At 39.1% G+C, this 14,895-nt stretch overlaps 1 protein-coding gene across 1 annotated transcript in view; it reads left to right on the top strand.

Moving 5' to 3' along the window:
* LOC131971205 (voltage-dependent T-type calcium channel subunit alpha-1I-like) overlaps positions 1-14,895 on the top strand; it is a 239,409-nt gene that overhangs the window by 90,816 nt on the left and 133,698 nt on the right. Inside the window, exon 5 of the mRNA XM_059332527.1 lies at positions 9,597-9,756. Within this exon, the coding sequence (XP_059188510.1) occupies positions 9,597-9,756 (160 nt within the window). The remainder of the gene's footprint in view (positions 1-9,596; positions 9,757-14,895) is intronic.

Genomic DNA, 14,895 nt, shown 5'->3' with positions numbered 1-14,895 from the left:
TTCACAAGGACCACAGTGATGACAGTTTATCTCTCAACATTAGGTAAAAATAACAGTCTGAGAATTCTCCTTGGATATTAATTCACCTTATGTTCATCAACTGAACTGTTTTATTTTGTGGAGTACAATGGAAATAGAAAAGCATAGAAACTGCATTTTCATCACAATTTAGTATCTCAAATATGGATGATGATGCAGTATAAATCCAATACTTGAGAAAAATTTTTAAACTTTTGGATTTTTTCCCCCATACATTGAAGCTGCAATTGCCAAGATACCAAAGCAAGAACATTACGACACTTATGACACTTAAATCTTGTTTTCTACAGTGTATGTGAATGACAACTACACTATCATTAACGTTAATTAATTAATGTTAACTGGCTGTAGATTGTGAGGGTTTCTGATTTAAGATATCAAAATAAATATGTTTCTGTTTGCTATTGAAAAATCCCACCATTAAACTGCTGATTGGGTTCCTCGTGAGTTATACCTCCTATTTCAATCATTCCATTTAACAAAATCAGCATTGAATGGATCCAAAACAGCTCATGTATTATTGTCAGACTGGGCCTGTGCAGCTCCACCTTGCTCACAGATGGCTCCTGGTATTGTTAGCAACACAACAAATGCTGCAGCACTGATACCGTGCCACGTCGTTATTCATTCTGGATCAAATGGGCCGCATGAAAGCGGCACTATTGTAACTGCAGCGCCGTTACGTGTCGACACAAACCTGCCAAATGCAGCCCAAACGCCTCGTTGTCTTGGCTGTGATTATGTTGATTGTGTACCTGTTGTTTCCAATAAGCTGGGCCTGGTGGTTTACAGGTGCAGTTGTGGCTTAGAACAAATTGATTTTGTCATATGCATTTCAAACAGTGATGGACAGGGGCACAAAAATAAAAACTGAAAGAATAAAATTACAAGGGAGGTCACATTTCATTTCTGTTCAGCCAGTACAAGTTGTTTGACCCTGTGTGAGGAAACAAATTCCAGAGGACAGCGAACGCACAGGGCTATTTAAATTCCTGCTCGTCATTTGAGCCACCCTGAGCTGTTCTATTGTGAACAAAATCTCCACAGCACCCTAAACCATCATTGAAGCCATGCTCAGACACTGTGAAGTGTTTTGAGCTCCCCAGCCCAGTCACTTGGACTCACAGAGTGCTGCTTAGTCTCTGTCCTTTCTGATGAGAATAATCAGAGCTTGCGTCTGCTTGCGTTTGTGCTTTTATATGTCTAAATTGCACCTAGCAGGCAATGATTTTAAGATGCTATGAGTACTCTCTAAGTCTGATATGCTGGTGCTTGAAGTTAATGTTGTTTTGCTTCCATCGTGAGTATAATTGCTAAACCTCCCACTGCTCATAAATCTGCAACATAAAGTATGTGAGCAATTTAGTTTTGTCTTCTCTGAAAGCAGGTGGAGTGAATGTGGTTGGTCACAGGGAGATGTGTTTTGATTTCTGTATTTGCCACATCATTTATAACATATATGAGCATGCACACAGGAAAAGCACTCCACATGGAGAATATTGATGTAACGAGAGTCAAGGACACTTCAATTTTGTTGTGATTATATCCAATTATCTGCACGCCTGTCACGTCCATTCCACCTCTCTATCTCCTCTCTCTCTTTCTCTATATTTGATTCCCTTCTTCTGTCTCCTTGTTGAAATACATTCAAGTGAAAAGAGCAAAAGTTTTGTATTCTGTGATCCATTTTTTGTCTATGGTCTCTCTTATGTCCCTCTCTTCTACATTATTTATTTATTGCTGTATTCTGTCTGTTTTTATCATATTTTTGTTTTGGATCATATAGTCAGAGCCAATATTTAATCTATAAATATATTGTGTAATTTTTGCTCCTAACCCTAACCAAACCATAACCCTATACAATGGGAGATACATTTTATTTTTATAATAATGTACTGTAGCATTTTAAGAAGGCATTGACAAAGGATGTTGTCCTGCTCACAGGACCAGAAAACACTATAATGGCTCCACTAGACTGTCCTCACATGAAAAACAGCAGCTTTGGTAGTTTGTTCAGAATGACCTCTTATAGTCTCCACATAGTAAATAAATGATGACTGTTCTATGTCTGTCATTTTCATTATTCATGAGGCCAGTCCTATAACCTTAAGCATGACCGTGACCTTTCTCTATTCTTAACTGGGTAGTTTTGGCTTTAAGTCACCAGACCTTAAAGTGGCAGTGCATGACATCCAGAACATAAATACAGCAGTAAATACATATTTAATATCTACTTTCCAACCCTCATCTATGGTCATTAACTTTGGGGAGCGACCAAAAGAATGAGATTGCAGATACAAGCGGCTGAAAAGAGTTGCTATGCCTTAGAGGTAGGGAGGGTGAGGAGCTCAGACATCCGGAGGGAGCTCGGAGTAGAGGCGCTGCTCCTTTGCGTCGAAAGGAGCCAGCTGAGGTGATTGGGCATCTGGTAAGGACGCCTCCGGTTAGAGGTTGCCCAGGCACATCCAACTGGTAGGACCCAGAACATGCTGGAGGGATTATATCTCTTGTCATGCCACTTGAAAATATAGTTTGATATTTGTATTTAAAATGTTAGTTTGTTTCGGCTGTACAGCTTTATTTGTTTATCTCTGTAACCATAGCAACCTAGAGCTATTGCATTCTGGGAATCAAGAAGTAGAGACTGCCATATGCAGTGATCAGCTACAGACGTGTGACTTCTCAGTTGTCTGCTTCGCCTTCTTCACCTTTCTTTCTCTCCTTTGTTGGCTAAAGCAATGTTTGTAAGTATTCTTCAGCATGTAACATTGAGTCATTACTCATTACGAATTTTGTTGTTGATTGAGACAGCTAAGATGTTGATTAGCGTGTGCAAGGCCCAGTTAGCTTTGTTAGCTCTATTGTGTTTATCATATGCTATGCTGTTATATTAGCCAAGTGTGCTATCTACACTGATATTGTGTATGAGGTTTGTTTAATAATACAAGTATTTGACTATATTGTGTTGCAGTTTCACAAATGCCTCAAGTAAACTTCGTGGAGGTAACAAAGCTGTGTCCTGGAGTTTCTTGGGAGTGTTGAGCTGAGTGGAACATAGTCCATGACATCTCTTGTGTGGCCTGGGAATGTCTCAGGGTCTTTCAGGAGGAGCTGGAAGTTGTGGCTGGTCTGGAGTAATTTGCTTAGCCTGCTGCCCCCGCGACCCAGCCCTGGATAAGCTGAGGAAAATGGATGGATGTTAAGATATAGTGAAGAATTGGCATCCTGACCAGAGAAAGATGTAGCCGGCCTGACCAGCTACCACAACAATGTGTCACTCTGCATTGCTCCCATACAATGATTATTGCTGATAAGGCCATCCAGACATAACAGTTCTTGAGTGATTTTTTGATTATTGTTGGGATGCATTTGTGGTGGATTGAAGAAAAGTTGAGGAGTTGGAGAGTGAAGTTCTCTGCACAAGTTTAATGCACACGGCGCCGGGATTCAATTCTTGTATGCAAACAGAATGAATGAATGATGTTACAGAAGAGGCAATATTTATATAGCCGTGTATACATGGTTACCAACAATTGTGTTTTTTGTCAATTGAGTATTAGATGAGCTGTGCTTACCAGAAGCCGTGATATGAAACATGTTTCGTTAACTTTTTCGCTTTTTAGTGATACCTGTGAGTTTTGCATTGCTGAAGGTTGTGTTTTACACATTTATTAATGTACATTACCAGTGGCGAGCAATGTTTTTGTGCAAGTTGGACCTAATTTTCCATCTATTGGGTTGTAGAGCTCTCTGTTGGGAGGAAACACAAACATATTGCAGCTGTAATATGGGAATTCTACAACATATGAGATGGCTTTTCTATTCACTAAGCTTCTTTTGTGACATTGAAAGGCAAATGTGTTTTTTTGGTCTATCTGTAATAGAGCTGAGCTAGAAATAAAAGTCAGTATAAGAAAGTGAAACACTTTATACAAGAGAGGATAACGGAGAAAAATGATCCCCTGGCACTAGATGGATGCTTTCTGAGTGGTTTATTGAACAACATTTCAATAAGGACACAGCATCTGGGTTAAGGAAGGATAAAAGAGAGGAAGCAGGTGAGGAGGGGGGGGGAAAGGAGACAGAAAGAGAGACAAACGAGGGAGGGAAGCAGGGATTATCCAGCTCCATGAAGGATAGGCTAAGATGGACGAGAGGAAGAGAGGGATGATGAGAGGAGAGATGCGGGGGGACTCAGATGAGCAGGCTATTACGATGACAAATCGAGCCGAGGACGCTAGTGCAAGGGATGGAGGGAGTCATCGGATGAATAGAGATAAAATGAGCGAGGGACAGAGAGGACAGAGGACCGGAGAGTGGATGATCAGAAGAGAAAAGGAAGAAGATTAGATTTAAAGGAAAAGAAGAGGCGATGCAACCATTACACCTGATTTGTATTATTATTTTGGTTATATTGATAATATTTCAGGCGGATTGACGTACATTATACATTTTGTTTAACTTTAATGAACTGCTGTTGGTTGAGGCATAAATCCCAATGTTGCAGTTTCCCTCAGACCTTGAGTCTAAGGAGGATAGCTAAACACACAGAGACACACCACTTGAAACCATCATAGTCCCATGTTTGTGGTGTCAGTGTGCCAGCCATTAATAAAAACAAATCTGAGCCTCAGGATTCTGAAGGCCTGTATGCTAAAGGTTGTCTTAGCTTTTGCCTGTGGCTGTTGATCTATTCCTTGTTTAACCATTATAATTTTTTCATACTAAGCTAGATAGCCACTAACCAATAACTAACAGATCTCTTACTGCAGTAAAAGTACTACTACCACACTGTGAAATTACTCCACTACAAGTAAAAGTCCTGCGTTTGAAACTTACTGAAGTAAAAATACAACAAAAAGCATCAAAAAGGTACTTAAAGTATCAAAGTAAAAGTACTCGATATGCAGACTAGCCCCACTCAGATTGCTTTATATGGATATGGCTCACCAAAAAGTATTTGGCTCAAAATGTAGTGGAGTAGAAGTATAAAGTTACAAATGTGGAAATACTCAAGTGAAGTAAAAGTACCCAAAAGTTTTACTTAAGCACAGTACTTGAGTAAATGTTCTTTGTTACCTTCCACCACTGCCAGTAATAGAGTGCATGGTGTACAGCCCATTTTCATTCACTTGTCCTCAAATATCGCAACTTTGTCATGCCCCTCAGTGTCAGATGCACAATGAAACCTTTAGCATCTATAAGATACAAAGCAGCAGCATTGGCCAAGAGGGGATTTTTTTTACATTGTTGTGTGTTTATGCTGCTCTGATGTCTGCTATATGCTGTCGGTGTATATTTTTGAGCGAAAAATGGATGAAGCTCTGCATTCACACAAAATCCGACAATGTGGCACCTTCCCACAAGGGTGTGCGGAGGTGGGGAGGTGTGTTTATTTGTGCTTTAGAATGTAACCACCATGAAACAATCCAAAATTAGGTTAATCCTCTGATTCACTGCTTTGTTCTTGCTAAAGCCATTCCCTCTCTTCATTTACTGTCTAGCTCACACGACAACTGCTCCTCTCTTTGGCCCACTGAGCCGGGGAGAAAGGGCCAACTTTTTGCTGTGTACTCACAAACGTCAACTGCCAAGAGTAACATAGTGTACACTGACAAAAATTGGAGTGACATTTACTTAAAAAAAGCTAGGCAAGTTTTTCCACACAGAAAGTGTTTGTAATCTTTACTCAGACTGTTTCTAAGTAATATATATATATATATATATATATATATATATATATATATATATATATATATATATATAACTTGTCAGTAAGCACAGGCATTCCCTGTGTGTTGATATCATCTGTCCAAGGAAGGATTAAAGCTTTCTTGAACGGCTGTTGAATGGCACTCTAATAAAGTATTGACAGGACGATTACCCACATAAATATGAAAGTGTCAGTTAATTTTGTAAACCCCCTACTCACAGTGATCACATGATGAAAAGGTCAGTTTATAACAAATCTGCTGTGTGTTGCGCCAGCACCAGCTGCCAAAAGCCACTTATTTCACTCCTCTTTATTTGTTGGATGAATAAAGAAGCAATTCTCCCCTTTATTAAAGACAATTTACCACAGAGCTCATCTCAGGGGTAATTCAATCTCCATGCTGCGGGAGACACACACACACACACACACACACACACGCACACACACACAAACACACTAGTATATGAACACACACTACACTGGCAGTATATCCAGAGACACAAAACCACAACCCATGCAAAGCCACAAAACACTTGCATACACACACCTAGGGACATACAGACTGAATGTGCGCACACACACACACACACACACACACACACACACACACACACACACACACTCAGTGGATGATGTGTGAAGTGAGCAGAAGAGTCAGTTAATGGGACGCTAATGGAAATTATCCAAGCCTGGCTCCCACTGGCCACAGCTTAAAGGACTGGGCCTGTTTACTACATTACCCACAACCCCCCTGGGAAAATGCCGTATTAGCAGCCAAGGTAACGTCCATCAATATACTCTCTCTCTCTGCTGCCCCTTTCCTTTCATTTACTCTCTTCATTTATATTCAGTTTATTCTTACTTCTAATCTACTGTGCACTTTTCTTGTTTCCTTTTCCTTTGCACCTTAGCATCCTCCCCCTCTTCTGCAGCTGCTCCCACTCTCTGCTGCAAATTATTGAAATTATTAAAATTAACATAGAATAAACATTTTTATTCTATTTAGCCAACACTTGGTAATGTCCCATGATCAAATAGCCAGGCTAACTTTATAACTCAATTATAACTTTCGTTTTAACTCCTGGAGGGAGCAATTTTGGATCTTTTCATCTTTTAATCACGTCTCCAACTTGAGGGAGCTGTTATACAATGTCCTTTTATGTGCTGTGTTATCTTTATATACTCCATGTATCTTTAGCACCTTGTTTACTTCTTTTATTTTGGGTGAATAACTTTGCATCTGGAAACATTTTAAATAGTTTACTATACTTGAATATCAGAGTGTCTTCAGTGATAGTTGCTACTGACTTCAAACAGCCTTGATCACTGTGAAGAAAAAGAGACTCGTTGTTTCAACTTTCTCAAAGGAAATCAGGTTCTGTGATGTGTAATATCTGGCACCAGCACTGCCAGGGTTAGACTTAGTTCCAGTACAGTTCAACCTTGGTGTAATTTAATTTGATTTGGCTCAAACCAACCTGATATGAATTACATGAATAGAATGTGCAGATAAGCCAACAATCCCAGTAAAAAAATGCTGACAAGGCCATACAAACAAATCGATATGATTCTTGGCCAAAAAATCTGTTTATACGTCTTCAATTTTTAAAATAAAAGTGAAATCTCGCTCTATAAGAGGGGCTTTAAAAAATTAGCATTTTCCAGTTGTTTGCTCACCTCCTGCAGTGCTAAAAACATTTTATGCAAGGAGGTATAAAAAGTTCCATCCAAAGGTGGATTTTTTATTGTTTTTATTACACAGAAAACATCATAACATTTAAAATACGCCTGTACTTTTTCATGGAGATTTAACAATTATGTGACATCTCCATGAAGAAAAGGCATTACAGCTTATTTTCTTCTCCAGACTGAAACATCTTAAATCATTACAACATTTGGCCGGACCCCTGGGAGAAGGTCTAAAGACCGCCTGCCCACTTACCCTTGATTAGTCAGCTAAATACTGTATCAATTCTCCATCTATTTTACAGATCGAGTTTAACCCCTGGTTTAGTTTGCTCACACAGATCAGAGCCAAAGTAATGGGCCATGGGATCACAATTAGTGTGGAGATTAGGGATTGATTAGCTAATTATGATAATACGAAGGCTTATATAAAAATGCCAGCGTGATGTGTTCAATTTCTGCACGGGAAAACGAGTGAGGGGGATGAGAGAGAACGTGTATGTGTGAAAAAGAGAGAGAAAGAGGTAGTTAGGTGGAAAGATGAGAAAACAGTGCATCAGTGGGTGTGTGTTTCTGCTTACGAGAGCACAAATTATACAGATGCATCTCTGTGTCTTTCTAACAATATCTACGGGAAGACAATGGAAAATGATAATGTGTTGCTGGTCCAAACTTCCTAGTTTTCAATTTTGGATTCAAAGCAGCCATGTACGGGAACCAAAAGATGGAAAAGAAAGAAACCCACATGGAACCATTACAACCAACAAACTACTCTCAATATAAGCACTGAATAGTCGAATTTGACGATTTAAGAAGCCTGAATTGACTGTCAATTTCATAGTGGAATAGTCACATTGGGGGAGAATGTGCACAATGGATCATTACAATCAGTCTATGTGGGGGTGCTGAATATCTCATGTTGCTCCACTCCATCTCAGTGCACCCACACACACACAGACACACTACGCACTAGTTGTGCTGATCTCCAAATGACCTACACTTCTCCTACAACATAAAGTGAAATGGTAGGGTGAAATGAGCAAGAAAAGAAAAAAAAATGGTGATCAATCATCCGTCAAAACCACAATTCTTAGTCATTGACACCCCTTAAACCCCATGTTTTATTAATGTTTCCATACATCTCATACATTTTGTCAGAACAAGCACATGCTCAACTAGCTCCGTTTTAATACTTGACTGATAAAGTATGGCAGAGTAATGTGAATTTATTTGATGGCTAATAAATAAATGATAGACTGGACTTGACTGGTCAGCCAGATTAATGTGTGTGTGGACCAGCTGTGTTCCTGTTCAGTGGCTGCCTCTGTCGAAGACTTACGGTTCGATGCATCAGAAGGTCAGCAGAGCTGTCCCGTTACAACAGGCCCTTCAAATGTAGAAGAGAAGTGTAATTATCTTTTCCCTGCATTTGTTTAACCTTTAGTATCCAAAATCTGTTGATGAGAAATTCTTATTAAGGCAAAATATAGAGGAAAAACACAACATGTTTCATTGGGCGCATTCAACTTATAATTTGCTGTTGCTTCTGACATGTTTCAGTCATAGATCTTGGTAAAGATCTGGCACAAAATGTTTCTATAAGCACCACACACTGTACTGTATACATAAATATATATAGAAAGCAACATGTGTTCATTCTTAAAGGCACTTAGTTGCAAGCATTGACTTGTCAGTTCTGGGATTTGAACCAGCAACCCTCCGGTTCCATACCTCTAGGCCATGGAACCCCCCCATTTGAGGAAAATATCAACTTTCAATCAAAATGAAAAAAAAATAAAAAAATTTTTGGAAATAAAACAGTAATGCAGTAAATGCAGTTTTGGGACCGAAATTATGAAGATGACATGGTGAAGAAAACCATTTCATTTGGGGATGAAGCATACATTTGGTTCTCTATCCTTATCCCATTAAAGGTTACTCTTTGTGTGCACTGTCATTCAAGGAAAGTGGATTTAGACACAGTTTATAAATGCTGATTGATTGATTGATTGATTGATTGATTGATTGATTGATTGATTGATTGATTGATTGATTGATTGATTGATTGATTGATTGATTGATTGATTGATTGATTGAAGATGGCTCCCAACTAGAACTGAAGTTTAAGGTTTTATGTTAAATGTGTTTGTCTCTCCAGGCATGCGCATCCTTGTCAACCTGCTGCTGGACACTCTGCCCATGCTGGGTAACGTCCTCCTCCTCTGCTTCTTTGTCTTCTTCATCTTCGGCATCATCGGCGTGCAGTTATGGGCGGGGCTGCTGAGGAACCGCTGCTACCCGGAGGAAAACTTTACACTGTGAGTCACCGTGTGTGTGTGTGTCTGTCTGTCTGTCTGTCTGTCTGTCTGTCTGTCGGTCTGTCGGTCGGTCGGTCGGTCGGTCGGACCGTCTGTCTGTCTGTCTGTGTGTGGAAAATGTTTTTTTTAGGTTTCCCTCATATTGTCAGTTTGTTTGTATGTATGTATGCATGAGAACACACACTAGCCACAGCATGTGTGTGTGTGTGTGTGTGTCTACATGGGTCCGTCACCCCCCCTGTCATTGCCTACCCCCCCCTTAGTGTAACTCTGGAAGATTAATTACATCATCTTCTCAATTTACTGATATTATCATAGAGCAAGATGAAGGCTCTCTTGCTATCTCTCGCTCTCTCTCTCTCTCTGAGCCTCTCAAGTGCTAATATAATTAATATAATGAGGCTGATTGCAAACCAAAATTCATACAAAGCAAATATCATTATCTTGGAGTCAAATCTGCCACTTAATTAAAAAACGACACTTTTTTTTCACCCTCCAAACCCTGTCGGCCTCCATTCGCAGCCTCTACACTCCAACCGCTAAGATTATTTTAGCATAGATGCAATAAGCTATAACAACTTAAGAGAAGTTTCAGAACCATGCAGATCCAAAAAAAGTATTTAAAAATGAAAGAAAGCGAGAAATAAAGTGATTTGAGGAGAACGTCAAAACGTGTGAGAAATGTTTGATATCGAAGGTTGAATCCAGTTAGCTGACACTACAATACTTACATTGCTGTAATAAATTCTTACAGTGTCTTCAGCTCAGATATGCAAGGTGTTTTTTCTTCTTCACCTGCATTTTAATCCTGAAAGAATTAAGATTTAGGAAGAAAAAATACAGTTTTGTAAAAGTTATAACATGATCATGGTCAAGAGTAAAATAAAAAAAATGAAAAAAAATTAAATACCTGTCCAATGTCCAAATCACAAAGTCCACTTTTTCCCACTTTTTGCTGATATCAGTTACTTTTCTCCCAAATAACTCCCTTGCCTCCACGTCCCTGAAGCTGCATCGTCACTTAGCAGTTTTTGGGTCTCTCCACGGGGCCCAGGCTTCAAACTGTGCTGTGGACACAAAACATTCTTTCTTAGTATCACAAAACCTGTCCCTGTTGTCTCATTGAGAAAACAAGTTGGACCTGCTGACCTGTTTCTCTGTGTTCTTCCAAGGAAACTTTTTTCCCCGAGCTCTTATTCTTATTTCAATTGATTTACCTTTTACTTTGCATCATCTCCTCATCATCGTTCACATTAGCAAGTTAATTGTGTATGTTGTGATTCATCCCCTGCTGTGCACATACACAGTCACACATATCCCTTTTTTCCTACACTTACCAAAAACACACAAACACTTGCAAGGATGCATACGGACAATCACAACTCCCCCACTGATTCACACACAGAATACCCCCAGCAGGGTATGTGGGGTTTTGCAGAAGGTCTAAGCTTTAAGATGCTAATAATGTGTAGTTGTACTGTACCTTTATCTCACTTCTACCTCTAACCTTTACAGTTTGCCAACTGGAGGCGCTTTTTATTTATCTTTTCACCTTTTCGCTTGTCCTTCATCCCTTTCCTTGAGGGTGAAGTCTTACTTTGGTGCATGTGTGAGAGTGCTATTGTTGCAATAGTATTGAGTGGTATTTGCAGGCTTAATGTTCTGTATCTCAGTGGCTGTGGGCTGTTTATTTTGGTGAAAGTGACAGAAATTCAATTACTCTACTGTCATGTCGCTTCAAAATCAGAGGAGTGCAAATGCTGTTGTTGATTTCGGGCAGCTACCTCTCTGCTTGTGCTTCACACTTGTTTGGGTGTTTTTGTAAGTAAGACTTCATCTCTGTGTGCTCAGAAGCAGAACCAACAGCTGTCAATCAAATGTCAATATCCTTCAATTTCTAAATAGGGTGCATCTTCTGGTGATTTCCCACAGCTGATTTTGATAAGATTCTAACACTCCATAAACCACACACCAGATCCTTTAGAGGATAACTTAATAGATAAGATATGTTGTGACTTTAAGGCTGAATGATTCACGAGTGATTCATGATTGGTTTATGGCAAAACTGCAGCTTGAACAGTCTGGTTTTTAAATTACAAGAGCGACAATTTTAATTGCAGCATTGAAATTACTTCATGCTTTAGCAATAAAATTATTTGCTCTAAAGATAAGATACTGTTAAGGTAAAGGTAAGGTAAGGTAATGTAAGGTAAAAGATAAGATAAGACAAGGCAAGGTAGGATAAGATAGGATAAGATAAGATACTGTAAAAGGTAAGGTGTAAGGTAAAAGATAAGGTAAGGTTAAATATAAGGTAAGGTAAAAGATAAGGTATGGTGCCAGGTAAAAGATAAGGTAAGATAAGATAAGGTAAAAGGTAAGATAAGGTAACAGATAAGGTATGGTGTAAGGTGAAAGATAAGATAAGACAAGGCAAGGAAGGATAAGATAGGATAAGATAAGATACTGTAAAAGGTAAGATGTAAGGTAAAAGATAAGGTAAGGTGTAAGGTTAAAGATAAGGTAAGGTAAAAGATAAGGTAAGATAAGGTAACAGATAAGGTATGGTGTAAGATAAAATATAAGGTAAGATCAGGTAAAAGATAAGGTATGGTGTAAGGTAAAAGATAAGGTATGGTGTAAAGTAAAAGATAAGGTAAGATAAGGTAAGACAAGGGTTTAGTGTAAGGTAAATTGTAAGGTAAGGTAAAAGAAAAGGTATGGTGTAAGGTAAAGGGTAAGGTAAGGTAAAAGAAAAGGTAAGATAAGGTTAAAGATAAGGCAAGATAAGGTAAAAGTTAAGGTAAGATAAGGTAAAATATAAGGTAAGGTGTAAGGTAAAAGATAAGGTAAGTTAACCTATTAGTCCAATACAATGATACAACCCGTAAAACCTTAATATTACAAGTCAGCACGATCACAGAGATGAGTTTAAACCAACTTTAACTTAAAACTGATGCAGGTGTTTGAATATGTATCAGCATGTTTTGATGCCATCTCAGTTTGATTGTTAATGTTCTCATCTGAGTATCCAATAATACATATGTTGTGCAGGGAGTTTGTTCAATTGTATGTTGTGACAGCAGGATGATTTCTTTAAAGTTTGAAAAAATAAAAAATCACCCATCAGTAGTGAATTATGATGACTCTCTTCATGTCCCCTGGTAAAAGCTAAAGAAAATAGTAAGTCCAAATTAGGCTGGAAGCTCAGCAGGTGTTGTTTGTTTCCAAATAGCTCTATGATTAAGAGTACAGCTAATACCACTGTGATAACACAGAGCTCAGACAATAACTGGGATTCGGATGGTCGGTGGTGAGCGGAGGCCCGGGGAGACCAAATCCGTGGCCAAGCGTTTGATTAGGCCAGTTTGGCTGCACAGAGGAGTGGGCTGGACGGAAGTTCGCACTGCAGAGCCCACAGAGAAAATAATGATCTGAAGAGAGGCTTTGGGGTAAGCCATCGCCATGGTAACCAGTTCAGAGATGAGATGGAGAGAGGATGTAATCATGGGATGTCCTGACCCACCTGAGTTAATTTCAGTAATGTCATCCAATGCAGGTAAAACATGCACACAAGCAGTTTTTTTCCCTCACCACAGAGCTGATGCAAACCATGTGTGACGGTTGTAAATCGGCCCGCAGAATGTTTCCAGGAACAAAAGCGGGAGGTATAAAACACAAACCATTGGCTGGTGTCTTTGCTGTCAGGAGTCCAACGTCTCCTCAGGTGTGAAATGACTGCTGACTGTCTGACACTGTCTGGTGGCGAACGTAATCACCTCAATATACAGAAACACACCGCTGATGTCCAAGCTGATAATGAGCTGGGCTGCGATATCTGCTGTCACTGGATGTTGGCTCAGCCGTGTGCAGAGGTGGGGATTAGTGGATGGGTTGTGCGATGGGAAGAAGAGTAACATAAGTGGGTGGACAGTCACGTTTTTTTCTGACGTATATTTGCTGGCCTTTAGTTAGAGACGAGGCACAAATACAAACTGCAGAAGAAACAGGTCCATTTATGCAGACACACACTTTAAAGTAGGTCCTGTCTTCCTGCGAAAACAAATAAACGCCTATAAACCAGAACTTTGCAGAGCTATTATTTTTTAATTTAAAGTGCTGAACAAGTGGGCTCAACAGGCGAACAGAGCTAAGAGTACATAGATAAATAGAGAGGTGTTTGATATAAATGCTTGGTTCATATTAAATTAAAGCGTCTTTGTGTATTTTGAAAAGCGCTATATAAAACTGATGTATTATTATTATTATTATTATTAAATTCACAATCTGCTGGGTGTGGGCCATCCTGTGAAGAAGATTCCTAAAGGCTTGTTTTTTGATGCCTAAACATTATCCACCAAAAAGTAGCAATTAGACATCATCCTCTGCTTTTATTTAGTCTAATAAACAACATATCGGCGACTAGAGATCCATATAACACGACACGGGATGTCAAAGGATAAAAGCAGGAGTCAAATTCAAGTACAACACTAAAAACTGTTTTTCAAATTGCCAGTGCAATACCAATTTATGCATATATACAACACATAAGGTTGAGAATAAAGCCAGGTATATTTTCTCTTTGCACCTGGAGTTTGTTAGCCAACTTTGCTGAAAGAAACTTACTAGGGTGCTTATCACCTAATTGCACCCTTGAGAATAAAGAGCTGAAAAACAAATACAAATTGATCAGACAAAACCAAAACACAGTCTGTTCAACAGAGTGCAAGATGAATACAAGAGTAAGACTAGTTATCAGGAAGAGAGGAAGGGAACAATATCTTTATTTATTTTATTTTTTTTTAGCAAACTGAGGGCACAACAATAAGCTGACAAACCTACAAGCTGACAAACCCACAACCCAGTATTTGAGAAGTTTTCCATATCTGGAGTTACATTAACCATTATTTTGAGCAATGTCTCTGACCACCTGAGAAGAAGAAGTCCAATTTTTACTCTGATTTTAGTTGTTTGTCAAATGTTTGGTGTTACACAGTGGTCTTTTAGCAAAGTTTCTTCTAAAATGTTAAGAATTGCTAGTGGTAGTACAGACAGTCTAGCTTTAGCTATTAAAACGGGCAAATCCAACAACTGCTTGTGCCACATTTGGGTTGAGATTTTATCAATGATATGTGGACC

The sequence above is a fragment of the Centropristis striata genome, chromosome 1 (assembly GCF_030273125.1).
Source record: "Centropristis striata isolate RG_2023a ecotype Rhode Island chromosome 1, C.striata_1.0, whole genome shotgun sequence".
NCBI lineage: Eukaryota > Metazoa > Chordata > Actinopteri > Perciformes > Serranidae > Centropristis > Centropristis striata.
This window is presented reverse-complemented; position numbering and strand designations above follow the sequence as displayed.